The sequence below is a fragment of the Aythya ferina genome (assembly GCF_964211825.1).
Source record: "Aythya ferina genome assembly, chromosome: 1".
Classification (NCBI taxonomy): Eukaryota; Metazoa; Chordata; class Aves; order Anseriformes; family Anatidae; genus Aythya; species Aythya ferina.
The window spans coordinates 105,137,258-105,159,097 of NC_140296.1; the positions used below are offsets into that span (position 1 = coordinate 105,137,258).

The 21,840-nt window shown below is 37.8% G+C and overlaps 1 protein-coding gene across 6 annotated transcripts in view; it reads left to right on the plus strand.

Moving 5' to 3' along the window:
- Positions 1-21,840, plus strand: part of ROBO2 (roundabout guidance receptor 2) — an 897,160-nt gene that overhangs the window by 473,256 nt on the left and 402,064 nt on the right. For all 6 annotated transcript variants that reach the window (XM_084538901.1, XM_084538898.1, XM_084538899.1 and 3 more), the window contains one exon: positions 4,897-5,223. In XM_084538901.1, coding sequence (XP_084395027.1) covers positions 5,082-5,223 — 142 coding nt within the window. In that variant the 5' untranslated portion in view covers positions 4,897-5,081. The remainder of the gene's footprint in view (positions 1-4,896; positions 5,224-21,840) is intronic.

Here is a 21,840-nt window from a genome sequence, read left to right on the forward strand (position 1 = left end):
TTTTTTAATAGAATTAGCTTTATAACTGTTTCTTTTAATTCAGTGCTGACTTGTAGGTGAAAGTTGAACAATGTTAAATGGGGTGAGGGTGAACAATAGCCAACAATTAACAGTAAACTGTTACTTTGCTGTTTACCTGGGGGGGGGGGGAAGCGAAAACGTTTTAATCTGTAAAGGTGAAAAACTCACATGAGATAAAGCCATGCATTAATACTGTTCCATAAGTTATCTTCTGCTACTGTAGTAGTTCTCATTTGCTCACTGAGGACTATGAAATTCCCTTAAGTTACTGAGGAAATACTGCATGAGAGCCTTGGCCATGTTACATTTCCTAGCTGCAGGACCATCTGATGTGCTATGGCAGCATACATCACTTCACACATCTCCAAATCCATGTTTTCTGAAAGTCTGAATTATTTCTATTAATAGGTTTCTAAGTAGGTATGAGAAGCTGCTTTGCAGATGCTGCTTCCTTCCTTGCTTCATCCTCGTTTAGAAATCAAACAGAAAAACACCTTTTGAGGGAGAGAAGTTTGAGCTGTCTGGTATAGTGTGGTGGTTTTGGCTATAGCAGGGTCTCAGCAAAAGTATTAATGGTTCTTTTTAATGGTTCTTTTTTTTTTTTTTTTTTTTTTTTTCCTTCTTCCTTGAAGGCTACTGCATTGAACTAATATTAAAATCCAGAGACATTGAAATTGTTAGTTTTGTATATGAGAATCTGAGCTCAAAGAAGATAGATTGGGGTGGTTTTCAATGTGTGGTGAAGATATTAACGCAAGCACCCTCACATTTCTGGGGTGTGTGACCAGCAGAGTTGCAGGTGACCCTGAGGTTGTGTGAATGCTGTGGGCTTTTTCTGTGCTTTTTGTGATTTTTGTTTCATGATAGCATCAAGGCAGAATGTTACTACACCTAATTCTTTTATAACTTCACTTGTTCTTGTCCTTGATTTTTTATTAGCATTAATATAAGAGTATCTGATTTTGTGGCAGATGCTAGAAATGCAGTATGATTGCTGATTTTTATTTTTATTTATTTTGGTTCTGCCTGACAGAATTTGTAAAATAGGAGATGAGGGTTTCAAGATACACCAGAGAAGAGTATAGAGAGGCAAGTTGAACATCAACAGCCTACATCAACAAATGAACATTTCATTTGTTGCAGTGATTTTAGCACCTTTTTGTTTATTGCTGTAGTATAAACAATGAAACAGTAATTTCAAAGGTAGAATACTGTAATAGGCTTGCACTTTAGCTTTTTTCTTATGTGGTGTTTTTCTTGTTGTTGTTGTTTTGTTTTTAAAGGTGGCCTTAATTATTCTGTGTAGTAATAAGCAAAAGTGTGAGCCTAAAACTTTCTCTGTGAATTAGTTGATAAGACCTATATGAAGCTACTCTTCTGGAAATGGGCAATAAGCAGCCATCCATCTGCAATAACTATGCAAACTCGAACACGCAACAAGCATTAGAATATTCTGTGAGTGTGTGTGTTCAGAGAAGTATCAATGTTTCCCTTTCATAGGTGCAGCTTTGAATTAGTCATGGATATTGCAGGACATTTCCAAAGGTGTGTTTTTGTCCAACAGCATGTAACAACTAATTTGAAATCGTTACAGTCCATCATGGTAATGGCTACTTAGGGACTCTTAAATTCAGGGGTTATTCACATGCCGTACGCATCCCTGAGACGTAAGTGTATTGGAAATCCTTGAGGGAAAAATTGAGAAGGAAGCTGCATGGATAGCCCAGAATGCAACACAGACTGCCTGCTTCAGTGAGGCACCTTGCTGTCTTGGATAGGCTGTGGTTCCTTCTCACTCTCCAGTGAAAGGAAAGAAGATATCTTCTGGTCAGTTAGCTCATGGGATTGATATTATCCCTGTTTCTTCTAAATTAGGTTGTATCTGGGGCGGGGGAGCTATAGTGGAAGAATCGAAACCTAACGAGGAAAACACCATATGACGCGGTCACTTTCAGGCACGTAGACAGCCAGAAAAGAGGTGATGGGGTCAGGTTTTTGGTTTGGTTTGCTCTTTTAAAATCGGGGTATCTTTTTGGAATAGCTGTTGGTGCTCTGTTTATATTTGAAGGAGGAAGTCCATGGTTGATTTCTTGTGTATTTTCCTTCCCCTCTCTTAAGTGCACACCGAAGGAAATGACTTGCAGCAGTTGACTGCAGAAGGTACACCCAGACATCTCAGGAACGCATAGTATGAGCCCCCTCCAAACATAGCCCAAGCCTCTCTCCTTGCTCATTGGCACCATCTCTGCTGCCTGCAGCTCAGCCCTTCCTTGAGCACAGACATTAGTAACCATAAGTTTTGTGATTATACATTAGTAATGAAGAGGAAGCATTAGTTGTGTTATGACCTGAGGTGAGGCTTTGAATTGGTCTGTAGAAGGCAAAAGGTTTCATTTGTAGTGGAAGAAAGCCCTTTTCATGGGATTGGATAAGGTCTGTAGTTGTCTGAATGTGCTGCTTGGACTTCTGAGCATTGTCACCAAATATTTGTGCATCAGAAAACTACTTGATATTTTGGATTTGTACTTTTAATTGTTGTTACAAATTTGGTTACTTTTTGCTAACTGTCTAAAAATGTAGTGAGATCTGCCAGTCTTCTCTGACTTCAGTCACTCTGAAATTCTTACTGGTAATGTTAGGAATTTATTAACGCAACTGGTGAGTGGTTTTGTCTTCAGAGTAAGAAATGAAATAAGCTGGTAGATATGTGTAGAGAACATTATATGTGTTTCAGTGTTTGCAGTTGACTGTTTTGTCCCATGTATTGTGAAATTCATAATCTATAATGGTGATTTCAGTCTTTTTCAATGTTGTGTATGCAGTCACAGCATAGAGATACCTAAGTTTAAATTCTCCTGTTGGATTGTAAATGTATTTTTGACAGTAGAAGGGGCAAATGAAATACTTTTTACTATTCCAAGTGTGTTCTAAGTATATCTGTTTGTGTTTTTATATAAATTGTTGTGCTTGTATGCTAGCAGTATGGATTTACAGATACCTTGACTGTACTGGTAGTAGAATCTGGTAGCTGCTGAGAGAGTCCATTTGTAGAGGAGTGGCATAGCACCTTATTGCTATGCCAAGCCTCAGTTTAATGACCAGAGTGTTAGTAAGACTAAGTCCAAAGATGGATTCAGTATGTAGAGTAGGTCCTTATTCCTTTTCTCATAACTTTTGGAATCAGTGAGGTGTTGACAATATTTTAAAATGTATAATGCCTAGAATATAGTTAAGATACTGTTATTAAATCTAGTTTCTACTACTCAGCAAAACTGCTGGTCAGAAGATTGAGACAAATGTTTCACTGAACTGCAGAAGCCAATATAGACCTTATATTTAAGAAGTGTGGCCCAGTTGTGCTGGAATGGCAGCACCACTCAAAGGATTTTTATGACCCATGCTAGAAAAGATGGTATGCACTAGCAATTAGGAGGGCAGTTTTTATGAGGAGCAATTTAGAGGCGTGAACCACTGTGATCAGTTTTTTGCAGAGAAGCTGTTTGCTAAGCTAATATATTCTAACTAAATATGCAGTAATGAACTATATCTGAATAGTTGAAGCTCAAGTTAGGAGTGCTGGACCTTGTGTTTCTGTTGGGTGATGCTGTTCTTGCATATATTCATCTCTGCAATTTGCAAATAGCTGTAATGAGGAGCATAACCATTTTGAAAAAACAATAAACTCTCTTTGGGGAAAAAGGGTATTGCAAAATTTGGATAGTGTTGTGATACTGGTTGTTTGTTTTGTTTTTCACAAGAATTCAGTGAAGGTTCAGGATGCTCTGATTTTGTGAACCTGAACTATGAGGTAAAGTCTGTGATGGAAGGTTGGCACTGGATTGTCTCCAGGATGATGAACTCAGTGCTTATTGCTTTCTCATCCCGTACTTTTATGGGGTCTCCCCTCCTTTAGCACTTCTCCTCTCTATTCCAGGTCGTTAGTGATGGGAGTAAGGGTGTGTTGGCAAAGGATGGAGGACAATGATCCACTTGTGCTTCTTTGCTGCCCCGGGCTGTAGGAAGGCAACTGAGTGTAAAGGAACTACAGAAGTAGTGTCAAAGTGTCTGCACAGCAAAATACAGAGCAAGGCACAAAGCTACTACTGTAAAGTCCACTAAATTACTGTTGTATGCCTGTATTATATTTGTGTGTGTATGCGTACGTACATGCAATTCACTGAAAATTTCTGAAGTGTAGTTGACGTTAGAGATTTCCAAATAAAAGTAGACATTATGAATGACTTTGAACATCTAAAACTGCCAACTACTGCACTAGAAATTAATAAAAGAAGGAATACTTGTCAGGATTTAATTGTTCTTTTTTTTTTCTTCTGTATTGGGATTTTTTTCCTTTGCTTGCCATACATGCACAAAGCACACCATTAAATGGCAAGGGGGGAGCTGGGGGGGAAAAGAGTTAAACAATGAGTCCACAGGACTTTTGGAGATGTCCATATGCCAAGTCTGACAGATGAAAGGATGGGAGAGCAGTGGCCATGAGTGGCATTTGAAAGCGTGCAGGGATCTATAAGCTAATGTAAATAGAAAGATTTATGTTACAAGGAAAAGATGTCATGCTGGTATATGTAAGAAATTCTCTTACATACGTGTCCAGTCTACATGTGGTATGGATTTGTTAATGTCTTGGTCAGAGGCGTGTGTTTCTAGTACAAAGTCTGGTTATTAGCTGTGAAAGTCTGTGATACAGTCTCTGATATCAGATAAAAACAATAGCAGATGATGTCATCTGTGTACAGGTTGTCTTTTTATTTTCTGTGAAAATTTTGGTGGCATTGAAAGAAAAACTTGTGAGAACTTTCTGTGAAGCCAAAAGTACAAATAATTTACTCTTCCCCCACTCTTTTCTTTTTCTAGGATCTCGTCTCCGCCAGGAGGACTTTCCACCTCGGATTGTTGAGCATCCTTCAGATGTGATAGTTTCTAAAGGAGAACCAACGACCTTGAACTGTAAAGCTGAAGGACGGCCAACTCCCACTATTGAATGGTACAAAGATGGAGAGCGAGTGGAAACTGACAAAGATGATCCTCGCTCTCATCGTATGCTGCTGCCTAGCGGATCTTTATTTTTCTTACGAATTGTGCATGGACGCAGGAGTAAACCCGATGAAGGAAGTTATGTTTGTGTAGCAAGGAACTATCTTGGAGAAGCTGTGAGTCGCAATGCATCTCTGGAAGTGGCATGTGAGTAAAGTTTTGTATGATTAGCACTGTATAAGTCTTTTAAAGTTGCTTTCACGCTCTTATCCAGCACTCACGTATGTTCAGCAGTTTGGGAGATGAATGCAGGTAAGTGTGGCATTTTGTCGTTAGCTATAGCTCTTAGTCAAGGCATTTATATGTGCATTTATTCAGTAGCAGTGACCATACAGAATGTGATTTATACTGAAGTAGGATTCTAACCAGTGTATAATCATGATTGGCACAAGCATGGACAAAGGCTAATCTTCCTCTAAAGAATAATCTAATTTCTAAATTATGACTAAAGTTGGTTATACTGAAACTAATGTGGAAAAATACCTATCATTTAATATAAGGTGCACTGTCTGTTTCTCTTTATTTAGTCATCTGTTACCTCAACAGAAACAGACAGCTTCTTGGCGACTCATGTTCTGTACTGCTGGAAACCTCAATGCATGCTCCTTTATCATAAACTTGATACAGGCATCATTCATTATGTGAATGGCAAGTGAAATTGTTGGCCATTTCTCATATCATCCAGAGCAGTCTTACTCTCTATTGATTGTCTTAAAGGAGAAGTCATCACTGCTCTTACAGAGACCACCCAGTATGCATGATATGCTTGCAGTAGAGTTACCAGAGGCAGTCATTATAGCAGACAACCTCATCGTACATGAAATACAATGTTTTGTATGTTGATTTTTGCTGCTTGGTCATGTTGGGGGGAAAAAAAAAAAAACTTTTTTTTTTTTTTAATTCAGAGTATCAACTAAGAGTAGCTCTGTTTCTTCACATAAATGTGTGTTTTAGTAGAATTATAAATTTTGTCCTCTTGCTGGAATTCAATTTCCCCCCCACAGTTCTTTATTTGATATTAGTTTCAGCAAAATGTGTGTGACTGAAGTAGGGCTTCAGCACAAACTTGCATCACCTATTTGGTAAAGAGTGGATTTAAGTATTCACAAGAAGGCATAGTAGTTTAAATAATGAAAAGGCAGAAAAGAAAACAAAAATATTCCTAATGCAGTCTGCAGACTCTCGTAGCTATTGCTATGTAATCTTCAATATTTTCAATAGGTTTCAATTTTTTCATAAATTACAGAAAATGCTATTCTTGAATTATTTAGATGTTGGTATAGGCCACGTAGAACAGACTTGTTCACTGTATTTCACCTGTCGTAACCAAGAGTCAGAATTGTTTCAAACGAAAAATGAAAACAGGTTTGTTGTTCATTCAAGTCACTAATAAATGCACATGTGCTGATATAAGCTTCAGAACGTTACTCAGCTTTGGTAGTTATTTAGGACTTGAGAAGACGACTGATTTGTGGAAGGTTGAAAGCTGGGTGAGTATGACTATATATAAACTTGAACTGAATAATTCTGTGTTTGTATGTGTGGTTTAAGCTGTCTATAGAGAAATCCTATGTGAAAAAGACAAACATTTTGAAATCTTGATGGCAATCCTGTGGAGATTCAGACTTCTCATTTTGAAGTTCAGAAGGTTGTTCTAGGTATGCTTTGAGTTATCAAATTAAAGTGATTGGTTATTTTAAAATTCAGAGGTGCTCTATATTCTGTCAATTTTTACTGCTCCCTTCTTCAGTGGCCTCTGTATGACTCTTGTTACAATATCCGTAGTCTTTGGAGTTACTTTTTTAACCACTGTAGCTGGTGGCAGGTCATGCATGAACTGCATGTGAGACAGTAGAAGACTTCAAAATAGCAAAATCAGATTTCATTGTCAGACGCATTTTAGAGAAGGGTCATAGAACGTGCAACCTGAGATCTGAAACCACAGCCAAAGTTTCTGCAATAGCAACGTGCACTTGACACCAGATTATTTTACTGTTTTCATAGCTTTGAAATGTAACTGACTGAAATTTTCCAATTAAATGGTTTAGCAGTCTAAAGCTGGCATTCCATTTCTACTTAAATTTAATGGTGCTTTGTCTTTCCTTGAGCCATACCGTGGCTGTGCTTAAAGGAAGGTATTTTCAAAGGGAAAAAAAAATTGTGATAAATGTCTTTATTACTTGTTTAATTTTGGAGATTCTGCTGTTTTATCCTCGCTGGTTGTGAAAGCACATGGCAATGCTAGTCATATATCAAAAGAATCCTGTGGAGGATGATAGCAAAACTGCCCAGTTTTCTTTGGGTTTGAGACGTTTTTTGTTTGACTTCTGGCTATAAATCAAGTTTTCAAGTGACTTTCAGGGATCAGCTATTTCAAGGCTCTTAACTGTTTTTCTAATGCTAGCATTTCAGGACTGAAGAAGGTGGGCAGGCCCTGCAACAGTCCAGTTGCAGACTAGGAAAATGAGTTGTTGCTGACAGCCTGCTGTCAGCGGGGCGTCCTCCTTCACCTGTATCCCGCTGCCGCTTAAGGAGGTTGAGCTGCCTGGGTACCACGGCCCTGCCTGAGGGAACCAAGACAGCCCCACGCTATCAGGGCTTCCTTGTGCTGTCTCTAATGGTGTTGAAAACTGCTCTTTTCACAACGAGCTACACTGTTTTCATCACCAGAAAAAGGAGGTTATCCTTTGCTGACAACAGGGTTTTGGATTATTAGCTGACTGTAGGTGGCCTCAAATTGTGCCATTAGAGACAAACCGCTGCTTTTTGTGGGTCTAAAATGCTTGAGTCTGCTGTTTTCCTGAAAGAATCAGTAATTGTTTTACTTTGCTTATTAAATTGTCAGTCCCCAACAATGCTCACTTGGAACTTTTGAATGATTTATGAAGAAATATATTTATTTTTTTTTGTATCTGTTAAGTGTGGTCATGCTTATGTATTCAAGTGATACAGAGATGTTAATTGTGGTTCATTCTTTTCTCTTTCCTTTTTTCCCGTCCATGGGCATCTGGCACTGAGACTGAAAATCTTCTGATGTATCTGTATTATTATTTTATTTTTATTTTTTTTGGCATAAAGACATAAGAAAAAAACTGAAGTGAAATTCAGTTGGTGCATGAAGTGATTCAGAGCGCCGAATGTGGCCCATCTTGAATACAATCACTTTCCCCCTTATTTCTGGAGTGGTTTTTTGCAAGTCGATGAAGTCCCTAAGCTCTTTCTGATCTAGGAGCAGTTAACAACTTTCCCAAGCAAGATGAGTTTAGATGCCAGCCCACCTAAAGCAATTAAGTCTGCTTTTAGATCCGTGCCTACTCAGAGCATGTGCGTACAATCAAGAGCAAATATTTGGTTGTGCTGATATACTCAGAAAAACAGAACCATGGAGTCACAGAATATAATTCTCAGAAAACAAAGTCTCAAAGTCAGTGGAACAGTGAGGAACTTTGGCTTGAGAAGTTACTTAAACAACATCCTTAACACGTACGACATGATTTAAGAACCTTGTCTTTAATTTTAGGAGTATCCATTCCAGAGGGATAACTAGGAAGGAATAGGTGTTTGTATTTGAAGGCACAGTTTAGGATTGATATGATATATTCCATTTCATTCTTGTAATGCATTAATCCATGATGTGCTTTCTGTGGGTCACTTCTCTTTTTCCCTTTGAGGAAGCTCCTACAATAAGAAAAAAAAATAATGCTAGCAACAAAACCATTCTTCCATTGTGTCTGTGGCAAATTCTGGTATATTTGTATATTCTATGGTTAAATCTTTTAAAAATAAAGTTTCTAGTCCTAAAACTATTTTTAAAATTGTATTCAAAAGAATAAAACATTTCTTCTGATTTTAGTGTATTAAAATGTTGCAGTTTCTTAAGTGAATATTAACAGGGATTGGCATTATTAGAAATATCTTAATGATGAAATTGTCTTGAGAGGGTTTTAGAAGAGGGTAGGTTTGAATTAATCTTATGAAATTATACATTTTATAAAACTGTTTTAATTTTTGAAAGCCATTCTTTTAGACTTATAGTTTTAAAATAAAAGCAGTTTTTCACAGTGTAAGAATTGACAATTGAAACTATGTGGTTGAGTTTTCCATTGGGAATATCAGGAGATGTATTTGCAATAGCTACCCTAGATAGGATTTCAGTTGCAAGCACTGGGGTGCCACATGTAAGCAACAGAAAGAGCACGAGGGGTCCTTGCACTGACTCAGGCAGCCTCTGATCCAGCCTGAGTCAGCAGCAGCCCCCAGAGAGAGCAGCTGTAGCCCCAGGTGTTAAATATGTGACAGCAGCTTGATCTATCGACCGCTGTAAGAGCGGGCTTTGGCCTAAATGAAAATTCATGAAAAATTGATGAAGTCCCCAGATTATTTTTTCCCCCTTTTCCTTTTTCAGTGCTGTGCCAGTGCAGCGAGGAGAGATTAAATGAGGTGTTGAACGCTTTAGTGGCAAGGAGGTTGTGGTTCAAAGGTCGTGGGTCAAGGGATGGAAAAAAGACCAATTTTCTACCTTACTTTCTTTTAAAAGAAAACAAGGCTTTTCAGATTAGCCGGGATTTACTTCCATTTTAATATAAGAATAAAGCTCAGGAATATTCACAAATAAGATTCCTTTCTGTGTGGCTTGGCAAAGGGTAGGAGTGAGTGGGTTGGTGCTAATAGAAAACAGTAGAAGACTCAGATTCATAATTCAATTGGAGAACCAGAAATAGATTGAATTTTGTGACGGCTGTACAAATTTGGGCTTCCATCTCTCCAAGTCTGTGCTTGAACTGAAGTCATTTGGAGAAAGAAGAGGTCTTGCATTATTTATGTCACAGATTGCTTGAATAGCAGGCTTTGGAACACTCTCCAAACATAATGATCCTGTTTGTGTTAAATCCAAAACTGAATGATGTTTTATCTGTAACAACAGCAGTTACAGTAGTACACTGAATTTAGTGTGAAGAGTCACCGGTGTATTCCAAAGCAAGTGTAAGCGACATCTTAAACTTTGTAGGCAGTAATTTTACACATAAAACAGATATGTTGCAAGACTAAGTGAATAAAGGCTGAGAGGTATAAAATGCGTGCTGTGTGATCATCTTTGTACCATAATGCTAATGACCATTTGGTGAAGCATCTGCAAAAGACTACAATATGTTCATAATAGTGGAATTCATTTGAGATAGCTAGGATAAAGATCACCTGTAAAATAGCATTAAAACAACAAAATGCATGACTGTAAAATGGGTGGATAATTTTTCATCTAGCTTCTGTTAAACATGTAATTTAAATATAAAAATTGTTAATGAATTCTGTTACTCATAATTTCAAAGTCCGGTTTGCTTTGGTCAGGGTTACTTCGGATGGTGACATGTGATGTGTATAAGTTGATCTAATTGAATCCCTTTCATCCTCATCCTTCTCAACAGTGTGTGAAAAGCTTCCTATCTGAACCTGCAATCTTTTGCTCACATTAAGACAGAAGTAATTAGCGTAGAAATTGAAATACTGGAGACTGCTTCTTACAGTGTGGTGGATGAGCCATAATAGGACATTGCAAATCATTGTGCTTTTTCTTGCTTTTCATTTTTCTGAGAAGAAATGTAACAAACCATGACTATTATTGCAGCACACTTAATGAAAACAGCATTCTCCCGGAAGAAGAAAATACATAAAATTGTATCTGGTTAGATAACCAGAGACAATTCAGGATTTGTAAGATGGGATGAATGTTTTTAACCTGTGTATTTCTGAAGCTTACAGTAAGAAAATTTTTTTGATTAGGTTGAAACTATTGGGAATACCATTGTTAGAAACCATTAAATAAACACATTTTTGTGTAGGGCATAATTTAATTCTGACAGTCATTATTTGAAATGAGAGGTTAATAAATACCAATGAGTGAAGGCGTATCAGATAAATCAAGACATGACTAATGTCTCATCCCAAAGTCCCCTTTTGATCAAAAAGTTCTGATTATTTCATACATGTATATTAGTTTGGGTTTTAGCTGTGTGCATTTCTGCTGCTTCTGAATTCATCTGGGATTAGAAGTATAAATGCTTGTAAGGGTGTGATTTTTGCCCCAGTTGCCAGAGCAGATTAGTATTTTGATAGAGGTGCTCTTCATTGAGATAAGCTAAATTGTATCTGCTGATTTTAACACACTTCTCACAAACTGTTTAAGATTATGCTTCAGCCTTAATACCCTCGATGTGATGAAAACAGTACTTTCTGTCCTAGCCCAGTAGGATTTAAGCACATGACTGCATCACTAAATCTTCACTTCTTACCGTTTGACATGCATATCTAAATGTTTAATTTGAGGCCAAAAATGCTAATGGCTTATCAAATCTAACAGCTATCACACTGGTGGTTGATCCAAAGATATTTAACATGATTTCAGTTGCTGCAGAATGCTTCTGATTTCTCCATTTTCTTCTTCTGTCTTTTTTTTTTTTTTTTTTTTATACTGTTGCCATCCTATAAAAGATTTTTTGTGGGTGTTCACAACACAATGAGTGCGAAAGAGAGATGTTCAGGCTTGCACAAAATGACAGGCTTTGGAACCTGAGGAGTGTTCACTGTGAGCGCTTTACCTTAGTTGGTCATGTGTGCTGAGAAGATGCCCACTGAAAAGTTTCCTTAACAGCAGAAAATTGCTTCCAGTGTGTAAATGAATTCCTTCAGAACTGGTCAGAATGTCTTCACAATGTACCCCATTGCTCTGTGTAGACATACACACTCTAGTACTATCCCCAGCTTTACTGTAGTAAAAGCTAACATCCAGAGCTTTCCAATTTCTCTCATCCAGAAATGGTTAAAGAAGCTTTCTGTAGGATCTCTGCTTTATTCCTTGATTTTGTCTGTCCAGGGTCTATACTTTTTCCCACCTAAAAGAGAACTTTCAGCATTACATTTTAGAAGCTATTTGCAGCACTCTTGATCTGAATCTGCTTCTAATAATTTCTTGCACATTTCCTCATTTGATTTTTATTGGCTTACTTCCTTCCCTTTGCCTTTGATTTTTTTTCTATCAAATCCTGCTGCTTATGTATCTTTGAATGTTCTACCTGATAAAATGTTGAAAGCAGAAGAACTGTTGATGACTTTACAGAAACCTTGAAAGAGATCAGCTATTGGCTGATCTTCTGTTAGTGTGCATGTCTCGTACTCATTTTTTAGTTGACATTTCTCTGATTTTTAGTTCATTTGGGAAATGAAGGAGAACAAGATAACACTGCATTTTTGCACCTCTGTTCCTTTTGCTTAGGAACCTATAAGCACTGTTTGAATATTAATTGGAATATTAGCTATTGTTGGCTTGTGCTTCAGACATGTTGTACTATTCTCGGATGTCGAATAGGCTTAAAAAATACTCATTTGAAGCAGTACTCCAGACCATTCATTTGCAAATGTTGCATGATCTCAATACAAATGAAGTTCATTACTATGCTAATTAACGGCAATTATTAGGGTGAGATGGGTGGATATTTTATATGTATGTATATACACACATATATGGATGTATGTGTATAGCTTTTTATTCTGATAATCACTGTATTTGTTTGAGAAAATCATCTCTGAACAAAGACAGGAAAAAAACAAAAAACAAACAAACAAAAAAAAAAACAAAAAACAAAAAACAAGAAAGAAGGCTGAGATCCTGGTTATCTTCCCCCTTCTTCCATCCTTGGAGGACTAAAATTTAATCAAGACTTTGGTGATACTTCCACTTCAGCAGTTCTCACAGATGTTGCACCTTTAATAAGTTACTTATACTTCGAACTTATGTGGAAAATGAAGTGGTGGATTTTTGTTCTGTTCCTCGTACTTGAATTTTTCAGGTGGCAGTGGTGTGAATTTTTACTGATGCTTTGGAAACTGCCTCATCATGTTAGAGGAGGGAGGTGCACAGTTATGTTCTGCTGTCTCAGATATGTCTGTTGTTGTATAAAGGGATGCAGAGATGTGAAGAACTAGCAGCCCTGGGTCATTGAGAAACCTGTATTCTGCGCAGCTGTATGTTATAATTCCATGCAGAACCATTTCAAGCTACCCTTTGAAAACCAATTCGTTTAGTTTCTCCTTAATCTCCTGAGCTCACATCAATCCCTATTTCTGTTGGAAGCCTGCCCTAGAACTTAAGTCTTCCAATGGAGAGAAAAATAGTTCTGAAGTTTCCAATGTAAAAATAAACATGCTTTATTTATGCTTGTTCTTGTGATAAGATTTTTCTTTAATTCAGTTATTTTTTCTTCTTTGCATTTATAGACCACAGTGGTGTAGCTTCTCATCCATCCTGTTGCTAAGTTTAACAAGAAAAGCTTGTCTTCTTTTGGAAAATGTTTGCTTGGTCCTAGCAGTCCTTTCTTCACCTGTTCTAGTGTTCATTTATTTTCTGAGACGTGGGTGGTTTAGACTGCATGTAATATTTAAAGACTGGCATGCCATGCATTATGAAACAGCTTTTAATAACTACCTTCTATGTTCCCTTATCTATATGTCCTATGATCATGTTTGACTTTTTTAAGCATTTGGTAGCTCATTAGTCATTCTGTAGTAATCTGATGCAGATCTTTCTCTTCCTCTATAATTTGTAACGGATGACCTTCTACTTTATAGCAAATTTCCCTGTGATCAGTTCTAAAGCATATGACGTTGCGCTTTCCATTATTCCAGCTTATCTAGGATTTCCTATGCTAGTCTTCAGTATCATCCAGTTCTTCCTGTTTAATATGATCCTCCTGTTGAGTCCTGCTGGGCTTGTTGCCTAATCTTGTACGTCAAAGTAGAAGGTGGCTTTGGCTTTCAAAATTGGCAATCTCATAATCCACCTGCACTGTGCAGGAGAGAACTTCAATTCTACTGATTGGACTTGAACCTGTCTCTTGTCCATCCATTATACAAAATTGTTAAATGAAATAAATGGGAAATAGATGCGTTTCTGCCAGCCTATGAACAGAATACCAACCCAGCCTGTTAGAAAGCCTGAGACATGGGAGCGTCACTTGTGGGAAGGAAATTGTTTCACTGTCACTCTGCTTCTGTTTGTAGTGGGTTTACGTGGCAAGGTTTTGGTAGCAGGGAGCCATAGGGGTGGTTTCTGTGAGAAAGATCTAGAAGCTGCCCCATGTTTGGGAAGGGCCCCATTGTTTTCCAGATCCGAGCCAATAAGCGATGTTGTTTTGCGCCTCTGTGAGAGCATATTTAAGACAGGGAAAAAACGCTGCGCCAGACAGCAGCCGGGAGAGTCAAGGGAGTGGGAGAACAGCCTTGCACCAAGGTCAGTGTGGAAGGAGGGGGAGAGGTGCTCCAGGCGCCGGAGCAGAAGTCCCCTGTGGCCTGTGGTGAGGACCATGGTGAAGCAGGATGTCCCCCTGCAGCCCATGGAGTACCACGGTGGAGCAGGGTTCCATGCTGCAGCCCGTGGAGGAGACCACGGTGGAGCAGGTGGCCCTGCACTGACGGAGGCTGCCGCCTGTGGAAGACCCCTGCCGGAGCAGATTCCGGGCCGGACCTGTAGCCCGTGGAGAGGAGCCCACGCAGGAGCAGGTGATCTGGCAGGAGCTGCTGCCCGTAGGGGAGCCAGGTTGGAGCAGTTTTCTCCTGAGGGATGGACCCCGTGGTACGGACCCATATCTGGAGCAGTTCTGGAAGAGCTGCTGCCTGTGGGAAGCCCACGCCGGATCAGTTCATCAAGGACTGCATCCCGTGGGTGGGACCCCACAGCACAGGGGACGAGAGTGACCGAGAAGGAGCGGCAGAGAAGAAGTGCTGTAGACTGACCATAACCCCCATTCCCCGTTCCCCTGCGCCGCTCGGGGGGAGGAGGTGGAAGAGGGTGGATGGTGGGGGAAGGTGCTTTTGTTTTTTTTTCCTTTGTTTTCTCACTTCTCTCGCTTGTTAGTTGTAGGCAATAAATCTTACTATCTCCTTATGCCGAGTCTGTTTTGCCCGTTACAATAACTATTGCGTGATTTTCTCGTCCTTATCTCAATCCTTGAGCCCTTTTCACATATTTTCTCCCCATTCCTCTTTGAGGAGGGGGAGTGAGAGAGCGGCTGTGGTGGAGCTCGGCTGCCCACTCGAGCGGAACCACGACACTGTTGCATTTCAAAACAACAATCCGTGCATGAGAATCTTAGAGGAAAATGTCTCCAGCTCAAGTGGATAAGGTGGATTGTGATCTTGCAAAATAATTTATGTTGGTTAATCTTTCGAATTACCTTTAAACTTTAATATATACAGTCCCTCCTCTGCTCTACACATGCGTGCACATACAAGTATATTTTAGAAGAACCTAGTCATGGAAAAAGAACAAAAGAATTCATTGCAACCCTCTAACTGCAACTTTGGGAATTAATTATTGGTGCTATACATTGTGCTCTTAATGACTGACAGTATTATAAAAGCCTAAAGCTGACAGATAATAGGATGATCGTCTTATATTTTTAGCAAAGACAGATTAGTGCAGTTTTAGGTGTGGTTAGAATGTAAGAATGCCTATTTTTTATCCAGGAAAAAAAAAAAATCACAAAGAAATTAGTGACATCTCAAGACAGCATTTAATTAATTTCCATATTAAATGCTAATTCTTCATGGGTTTTATTTGCACGTATAGCCTTTAGAATATGCAGACTATCAGCTGTCAGTATGAACAGACACTTTGGTTGCAATATGGCCATGCACAAGTTCTGAGAATCCTTTCCTTTTTTTTTTTTTTTTTTCTTTTTTTATTAAATGCAATGCAAATGGGGTCACACCAGTTGGGCCATCCAGCCCAATGTCTGTCTTAGTGTCAAACAAAGACTCTGTGAGTTTAACGTGAGTTTAAACACCTTAAGTGGTTCATTCACCTCATGGATTCCGAGAGAATGCAAATGTTAGATTAAGAAAATTGGGCATTGCCTCCTAACTGGAAGAGAGGCAGTTGTAAATAAGAAGAAACAAACATACTGCTTGTTTGATTTGGTAGTTTTTTGCTGTTTTTAGTAACTGTAGCAAGCTAGCATCTCTCCTGAGTCCACAAATGGACAGGCAGATGCTCTACTTGATACAATTACTGTGATAATTCCTCTTCATCAGCCCAAAAGGTTTGCTTAACATCTTTAGAGACCACAAGAAACACTGGCCAGTAAGTTTTCCGCAATTGGAAATGCTGCAAAGGGTTGTTCTCTTCCCACCCAGCTCAATAGTACTTTAGAAATGGCTCTTAATCCTAACATCTTTTCAGGCTGTCTTTTCTTGTCTCATTCACAAAACTGTTGGGAGGGTTTTAGTTTGTTTGTTTGTTTGAAGTTTTATTTCTATATGTAGCTAGTTCCTCTAGGAGAAGAAAATATGTGCATGCAAGAAAAGGCCCTGGCAGTATTTTAGAACTCATTTATTTTCTTGGTTAGCATCAGAAAAGGCCCAGGTAGTAGGAAATGTGTAACAGTTGAGAGCATCTGTTAGGGATGAAACACTGAGTCATCTTAGTAATTGAGATATCTGTTATCTTTACTTCAAGATTGTCCATGTGAAAGAAGTGTGAACACAGAATTACAAGTTCCCTTTCTTTCAAATTAATTTGGCAACAAAGCCAATATGAGAGGGAGCAATTTGGGTATACACTAGAAATTACTAAAGCAGCCTGGAAAGTTGAAAGAACCTTTTGAAGGCATGTCAGGATGGGTTTCTTTCCTAGCAAAGTATCTTGGTTACTAAAGAGGAAAAGATGAAAAAAATAAACTCGCATTTTTTTAAAAACTATTTGCTTTTCTGTTTCATGTATGTTGTTTCTACCTCTGTCATCTAATTTTTTATGTATTTCTTCTATATTTCAAGTTTAGGACCAGGAACTAGAAATCATATCTTCCTTGAAGTAGTCCAGTTCTGGGTTTATTAGATTATGTTTGCTGTTTGGATTGCTGGAGGAAGAGAGAAGTAGCCTCCAGTCTAGATGCTCATCTGGGAAATGTGATGTGAGATACTGCATGTGCTAAAGTTGGAGCCCCTACTCATTCAATCAGCATCTATACAATTTTTATCCTACCCTTTCACTGTAGGAGGAATGTAAGTACCTGATTCAGATTTGTAAATTCCACTCCTAGAGATGTGTGCCTAAAACTCAGTGTGACAATTCTGAACATCAGACTTCTTTGAGATTCAGAGACATCTAGTCAATGTCATGTATCACATTGATTGCAGAACTACAAGCGGAAAGCAAATCTTCTGATTGGTAATATGATATCTTAAGAATATGAAGGATATTCTTCATTTAGTTTATCTCCCTCTGCTTTCTACAAAAAAGGTGATTTTTTTCATGCTTTTGTTCAGATTGCGTTCCCATCTGAGCAGCATCTGATTATGAATGTATTAATTTCTTGAAGTTTTTGGCTTCTTAATGTTTTTTGTGTTATATGAACTTTGATTCTGTCAAACTTATTGAAAGATGTGGATTTTTTTTCCTCCCTTGAAAAACACTCTCCCTATATATATGTGTGTATATATATGTATATATAAACTTTTATATATATATAATTTTTTTGAGAAGTGGGTCATAGGGAAAAAAATCACAGAAGTCCAAACTAAAAGGCTTTGTCTCCAATAAATTGACATCTAAAACAAACAGATGGGTAGGGTGGGGAAAGTAGGTACAGCTTGATCAGAAAATTGTAGAGCTACTTTTTCCCCTACCACTGTAATTAGTGTGAATGATATCTCCACCGGAGCCCATGCTTTTGCATTTTTTGGGGAGGAAATTAGAAGTGGGGAGTGTGGGGCAGAGGCCTTGCATGCACCTGTTTGAGTGTGTGGGTTTTTTTTTAACTGGATTTTCTTAGCAGATATCTTGGTCAGGTTGTAATACTTGGCTTTCTCTTACTAGAATAAAAGCATGTCTGACTATTCTGCTTTTAATTCACTTCCTAATTTTGCCATTCATCAAAATATTTTGACTAGTAATCATAAATACACTGTGCATATATGCAGACCTAGGCTTGTGTGTCACTTTTCTCATTATACACCTGCATATTGAACAAATGAGGATTTAGTTTCTGTCATTTTATTCCAGTGCTGCAGATGTGCTTAGAAATAGTTTAATAATACTTGTTTTCACCTCTCTTGGAAATAATTTGGCTTTTGCAGAATGGTTCATTACAAGGAATAGAGATGTAAAGAATGGAATTTAACAGCTCTGAGAAACTGTTCCGTTTTGTATCTGCATGTCATTATAGTCCTAACAGTGAAATACAGACCATAACACGCAAAATATTTATTTATTTAAGGGTTCATATTCCCATTGCTTTAGCAAATTATAATGAGTTATTGGCAATATTGTTTGGGATCTGTACAGCATACAGTTGTATTAAATATATATGATAGAGTTAAAATATAATGTAACTTTAAATTTATATATAAATGTAATTATTTGTATGTGTGCGAAATATATACACATTAACTCTCACTGATGCATATTGCTGTTCATATACTGGACAGTGCAGAGGTTCCAGTGTTGTTTGTTGCTGTCTGTACTTTAAAGAGGCTTCTTTGTTAGGAGCATAGTCTATGTAATACAACTGAGTATAAGATGTATGCATTTTTGTCCACTCTCACTGTATACCAGAGACAGTCTATGACATTGTATACTATTCTTGCACCATTTCCAGTAGACTAGCAAATATGCAAAAATACTTATAGAAGAAATGCTAAATTAATACTTTCAAATGATTTTTAGTGGTCTTTTCTGCAGCATTCATGCTTCTGCTATGAAAACATATATCGGGTATTTGTTAAATGCTTATTTTTGTTGTTGTTTTTTAACCAAGGAGACAAAAAGCCCTACAAAGTCAAGGGACAGTGTAAGTAAGCATCTGTACTTGTTTCCATATGCATCAACTGCAGGAAATGTGCACACTTCTGCCATTCTTCCACCACCCATGCCAAACTCCTCAGTTGAGGTGACCTCTGAAGTGACTGCTGCAGTGAGTGATGTAGTTAATGAGATCCAGCGACACCATGACCCTGACCCTCTCATGGCCCTGGTTCTCCTCATCCATCTTCCTAGCCCCACAGGCTGTGATGTGCTGGTTGGAAACAGGATCAAGCAAGTGTGAATAAACAAGTTCAAAGCTTTCTGTCATGGCTGCCAATGCAGAACATCAGGAAAATGAGACATTAATAATGTGGTACTGGGGAGGCATGTTGCTTTGCCATGGGAACACCTGGGGAAAGTACCACTTTCTAGGTGATCAGTTTTTTACATGCTAGGAAAAGTTTGTTTAAGACTTCTGTGAGGATCTGGCCTGCCATTCTTCTTAGTCATGAAGCTGGCAGCAGTCAGAACAGAGATAGAATATATCATCCACAACAGTGCTGAAAAACCTGCAAAGAAAGCAGCATCCTTTGCTTGTATCATGTGCTATGTGGGCTTAGATTCAGCAGAAGTAACTGGAGGCTTTTTGTCTTTTTTTTTTTTTTTTTTTTTTTTTTTTTAATCTAAGCTGTTTACAAGAAAGAAACAGTCTGACTAAGGAATATTTTACAAGAGGAGTTTTGGGCTTTGTGATATACATATATATATTTATATATATTTGTGATATATTTGTATATCACAAAGCCCAAAACTCCTCTTGTGTGTGTGTGTGTATATATATATATAATACACAAGACTTCTTGAGAGAGGTATATATACTCCTCACTATATATATTATATAATATTCTATTATTTAATTATTTATCATATATTTATTTCATATATATATATAGTTTTAATGTGGTTTCAGCTTGAATTCATACCTGCAGGTAAGATGCTGAGATAATAAGATACACTTTTACTTTCCTGGCTGTGACAGTGCTTCAGGTTGTACCTATCTTCTCTTTGTTGAGACACTTCCTTTACCCTGTGGCGCTTTCTGATCAGTTGACTAGTTGGTGATTAAATACATTCATTTAGTTCAATGGGTCAGAGCTGTTGTGGGGGTAGAAAATTGCTGATGGATTATCAGTTTCATCACCTCTGACATCTGGCCTTAGCATAGTTCATCATCTGAGCATTCATAACGCATTTGCCCGAGCAATAACATGCTCAGCTACCTGTGTGATCATGGCTCTGGGTACTGGGAACATTGTGTTCAGGATTGATAGGACCAGTGTCACAGAAATTAGAAGGGCATCATCTTTTGTGGTGATAAAAGCTCCCATTAGTACTAACTACTGGAGAGTTCACTGGGGTCAGTAGAAAGCTTAATAAGTTACAAAGATGTAATTCACCTGTATTTATCTTTTCCTGTAGTATTTCAAGAAATAAAAGTTCTTTTCAGAATTGGAGGAGCTTTGACTTTTTATGGTTAACTAACTGTACACTTATGAGGCAGAAAATAAGTAATGATTTTTGGAGCGTAGAAGTGCCTATTTCATACTGAAATGGGTATCTTTCTAGAGACATCTTAGTTTCATTCCTGTTACACAGTAAATCTTATTATTACTGAATGACAAGTTAGAATAATATTTTTTTCTAGTGTCCAATCCTAAAATTACTGAGGGTGAGCCCAATTGAAGATGGTGAATTACTGCATTGCTAGGTTAGAAGAATCAGAGACTTCTTATGTTGAAATTTGTCATGAAATAGGAGGCAATGTGGAACATTTAAAGAATGAAGAGGAGCAGCCATTTTGGACACCAGAGCACTGCCAAGACTGATAAAGAAACAGTGGGTATCATGGTGGGGAAATTAATCTTTCAAAAATTACTCTAATAATTGAGATCAATCTTCTCAGTGTTTTTATTTGGTTGTTGTTGTTCTTGTAATTACACTAAACTTATATTAAGGAGATTTCCACTGTTCCACTTGTGGAAGTATTACGTTCATGCCTTCTAGGTTTTGGTCTTAAGAAAATAAATTGCAATTTTTTCAGTGGTATTGTAGCATTATCTATCCCCATAGCACCATAGCACCTTCCCACCACATTCCTGTGGATTCTTGTCAAGTGTGGGATACAGGCTGTTAAATGTAAAGCTAGTTTGAACTTACATATGTATTCAATAACCATATATCCACCAGTTCCTTTATCAGGCAATTCTTCCTTCCACAAAAAATGTTGCTACAATGTGGAAATGGTTAGTAAGACAAATTCCTTTGCTCTGGCCTGTTATTTCACTAAATAATTCTTGTGTTTCTCATTTGCATTATGCACTTCAGAAAGAGAGCTCATTTTTCTCCTAGATATGCTTTTATACTGTTATGTAGAAAATAATGAGAGAGGAAGAAGATGAGGTTAAAAAGAATAGAAAATAACTGGAATGGAAAAAAAAGTGTGAAGATAAATTATTGAGAAAAAATGCAACTTTTTGTTCTTCAACAGTTAAGGCCTTAAGGTAGGATTTTTCATTTATTGGCTGTATTGGAATATTTCATAACTTACATATCATTTCAGAGAGAAAACCACTTCAAGTTGTTATTTCCTCATGTTGACATATCCTTATTTACTGTAAGCACTCAAGATATAAAACAAAATTAGAGGCCTGTGATAAGGTTATTACAGGATAAAAGGGAGATACCATCCCTTGTTACTGAAATAACTTAATATACGGAGCTATATTGCAAGACAGCAGTTATGGAATATTTGCCATACTCTTCTTGTTCTAGCCATTGTGGTTGCATTTCTTTACCTTAATTTAAGGGTGCTGCTATCCTATAACGGAGTTTACTACCTTTCCCTGATAGTGCATACATCTTGCTCATTAAGTGACACTTAAATGTGACTTTATAGGGTATGTATAGTTATC